The sequence below is a fragment of the Apiospora kogelbergensis genome (genome assembly GCF_038363985.1).
Source record: "Apiospora kogelbergensis strain CBS 113332 chromosome Unknown utg000002l_segment0_segment0, whole genome shotgun sequence".
NCBI classification, from domain to species: Eukaryota; Fungi; Ascomycota; class Sordariomycetes; order Amphisphaeriales; family Apiosporaceae; genus Apiospora; species Apiospora kogelbergensis.
Window position 1 is genome coordinate 1,480,392 of NW_027117419.1, and position 3,881 is coordinate 1,484,272.

The 3,881-nt window shown below is 52.2% G+C and overlaps 1 protein-coding gene across 1 annotated transcript; it reads right to left on the reverse strand.

The window, feature by feature from the left end:
* Positions 1-658: 658 nt before the first annotated feature.
* PG998_003334 (carbohydrate phosphorylase domain-containing protein) lies at positions 659-3,881 on the reverse strand (the record flags this gene model as incomplete). The annotated part of the gene is made up of 10 exons (XM_066870152.1): positions 659-1,063; positions 1,124-1,196; positions 1,257-1,477; positions 1,536-2,174; positions 2,236-2,745; positions 2,811-3,076; positions 3,139-3,459; positions 3,543-3,553; positions 3,600-3,759; positions 3,833-3,881. 10 exons carry the CDS (start codon positions 3,879-3,881, stop codon positions 659-661), a joined length of 2,655 nt encoding a protein of 884 aa, XP_066733902.1.

Here is a 3,881-nt window from a genome sequence, read left to right on the forward strand (position 1 = left end):
AACAGGGGTCCAGACCTGACTCAATACCAACGAAGCAGCCGCCTGTCTGCCATGCAGGTGTGAATCTTGACTTGCTGTATACTAGCCAAACATCGCCAGGATCAACACCGCGTGGCTGGCTCCTGTCATATCACGTCACCGTCTGGTATTTCCGCCTCAACAACCCCACGAAGCAGTCTACCAATCTGTACACATGCGAGATTTGGCACGCATATAACTAGCCAAACATCGTCAAGATCAACACCACTGAGTTAGCTTCTCATCATGTCACGACGTCACGGCCAGGCGTTTCGACGGTGGTTGCAACCCATGTGTTGTCATAAACCGTAATCTTGTCCACCGAAGATGAAGACGACAACGACGACAACGACGGCAAAACAGAGAAAAGTCTCAAGTCCCAACCAGAACGAGCAGTGATCTGACTGTTGATATAATATCTCATTACTCGATTCATTATAGGAACTACTCGTTACTATACCAGCCTTGTTCGCCACCACCCATCGTGTCAGAGACACTGACAGATCTACTCTACCTAATCTATCGTAGGTACGGTCATAGCATCGGCCTTCACTTTACTTACTCCTTCTTGCTCTGACCGGATACATCCCAAGCTTATCTTGTCTCGTCTATGTTGGGATCCGCCTGCTCATTGTCTTGTCTATTTGACGACAAGCGGCTCAACGTTCCAGATGCCCTCAGCGTACTCGTTGATGCACCGATCCGAGCTAAAGAAGCCCATGCGGGCGACGCTACGGATGCACTTGCGCACCCACTCGTCCTGGTTGCGGTACTCGTTGTCCACCATCTTCTGTGTGTCGATGTAGCTCTGGAAGTCGTCCGATACCAGGTAGAAGTCGCCGTGGTCGCGGACCGCGGACACCATGGCACCGAAATCGTTGGGCTCCCCGAACATGCCGCTCTGGATCGCTTCGAACACCTTGTTAAGGTCCGAGTCGATAGTGTGCGATCCGTAGGTGTGTGCATGGCGCAGGTCCTCAACATCTTCGGAAAGAGTACCGAAAAGGAAGATGTTCTCCTGGCCAATTTCGCGGGTAATTTCGATCTTATGATAAGGTCAGCAAGGGAATCCAACAGAAAGCAACATGCATAAAGATTTACTTACGTTGGCTCCATCACAGGTGCCGATGATGAGACCACCGTTCAAGACGAACTTCATGTTGCTCGTGCCAGAAGCCCTTTTGTGCTGTTAGTAAGGCAATCATTAAACATTGACATGCTCTGAAAGTGGCACTTACTCGGTACCAGCCGTGGAGATATGCTCGCTGAGATCCGATGCGGGAACGATCATCTCAGCCTTGCTGACGTTGTAGTCTTCCAAGTAGATAACCTTGAGCAGGTCGCCAATATCGGGATCTTTGTTGACAACAGCGCCGACATTGTTGATGAGATGGATTATCTGCTTGGCCATCCAGTAGCCGGGCGCCGCCTTGCCACCGAAGATGGACACGCGCGGTAGCTGTTTCTTTTCTTTCTTCAGGGCTCATGGCCTTCAGCGCCAGGTAACGGTGGATGACACCGAAGATGTTGAGTTGCTGTCGCTTATACTCGTGGATTCTCTTGACTTGGACGTCGAACAGCGCGGCCGGGTTGACAGTGACATCCAGGGTCTTTTTAATGTACTTAGTCAGTCGCACCTTGTTGGCGTACTTGATCTCGGCCCACTCCTTTCTGAAGGCTTCATTGTCTATCGACAGCTCAAGCTTGTTGAGCTGCGTGAGATCCTTGAGGAATTCGTGACCACCAGTCTTGGATGCGATCAACTCCGAAAGGCGCGGGTTGGCCTGGTGCAGCCATCTACGGGGCGTGATGCCGTTGGTGACGTTGGTGAATTTGTCAGCGCCGAAGATCTTGACGAAGTCCTTGAAGATGGTTGTTTGGATCAGATCCGAATGCAGCTCGGCAACGCCATTGACCTTGTGAGACCCAACAATGGCAAGGAAGGCCATCCGAACCATCTTGGGCTGAGACTCCTCGATGATCGAGACATTCGTAAGCATCTCGCGATCATTGGGGAATTTCTTCTCCACAGACTGAAGGAAGAACAAGTTGATATCGTAGATAATCTGTAAGTGTCGCGGTAAGAGATGCTGCATCAAACCAACGGGCCACTTCTCCAGAGCCTCCGGAAGAACTGTGTGGTTGGTATAACCGAACTATAGGGTCGTCAGTAAGAGGACAGACATAGGGGCTATGATAAGAGAATGCTTAGCTTACAGTAGACGTGACAATGTTCCACGCCTCATCCCACTCGAGCCCTTCGATATCAATCAGGATACGCTGCAGCTCAACCACAGCAAGCGTAGGGTGGGTGTCATTGAGCTGAATAGCAACCTGGTCGGGGAATTCCCTCCACGCGCGCTTGCTCTTCTTGAATCGGCGGACAATGTCGTAGAGGGAGGCAGCCACCCAGAAGTATTGCTGCTTCAAGCGCAGCTCCTTTCCTCGATCGAGGTTGTCATTGGGGTATAGCACAGCGCTGATGGTCTCAGCTCGCTGCTGATCGGCGACGGAGCTTTCGTAGTCACCGTTGTTGAACTTCTGGAAGTCAAACTCGCCACTGGACGCCTTGCTGGACCAGAGCCTGAGGTTGTTGGTCGAAGGGGTGGCATAGCCTGGGATCGGCATATCATAGGCGACAGCAGTCACGATCTCGCCGCCTTCCCAGTGGGCAACCGTTTTGCCATTGTCGTCTTGCGACTTGCGAACATTTCCGTAGAATTGGATCTGTGAAGCAGTCAGAGATGGGCCGTATTTTGCCGGGCTGGTAACAGGAGTGAAGCCAAACTTACATCGACCGTAACGTCGTGGCGGGGGAACTCCCAAGGGTTGAAGTCGAGCCAGTAGTCAGGAACTTCAACCTGGTAGCCATTGATGATCTCCTGCTTGAAGATACCATATCTGTAACGTAGACCATAGCCCCAAGCAGGGTAGTTCAGAGAGGCAAGACTGTCAAGGAAACAAGCAGCAAGCCGCCCGAGACCACCGTTACCCAGAGCAGCATCGTGCTCCTGTTCAATAATGTCCTCGATACGGAAACCGAGATCGTCAATGCCACCTGGAAGTCATCATTAGCTCAAAGTTCAAGCAATCAGTGCGGTGGCGTTTGGGTAAACACACCTCTTGCCACATCCTTCAAGCCGACATTCAGCATAGCGTTATCCAAAGCCCGGCCCATGAGAAACTCAAGACTAAGGTAGTAGACACGCTTGGTATCGGCCGTAGTCTGGCGCTGCTGTGTTTTGTTCCACTGGGTAATGAGGCGGTCACGGAAAGCCAAGCTGGTGGCCGAGTAGGCCGCGCCTTCGTCGCAGTTGAACAAGCTTCGGGCGAGGGTTGTCTCGACATGGCGAACCACCTCCTTTTCGAACCCATCCTTGTCGGTGAAGCCTTCGACTTGGTGCTTCTTCCAAGCTTCGCGTTGAGGTTCGGGGATGGAAGCTATCAAACCGGCCGTCAGTCAGCAAGCCGTGATTGGTTGGGGGTGTAAGTAGCTTCTCTGAGCTTGGGTGTGACGGGGTAACAAATCATGTGTCTAGGGGACATGATCCTCTTAGACCGGAGGTGGAGCCCTGATATACGTCTGTATATGCAATGACGGGTAGGGGTAGAAGCAGGCTAGTGACTTGCCTTCGACACTCTTCACCTCACCAGCTCCAAACCCAGTGTAGGTGCGCTTGTGTTTGGGCCGAGAGATACCGGCAGGCCCAACGGATCCGACGATGTCGACGATGGGAGCCCCTGTTACCATGGGTTAGTCATCATGTTACTGGTTAAGAGTGTACTAGCAGTATATGCAGCAAGTATCACGAACCCATAGAAGGACGACGCTCTCGCGTGGGCAGGCGCTGTTCGGTGGCCAT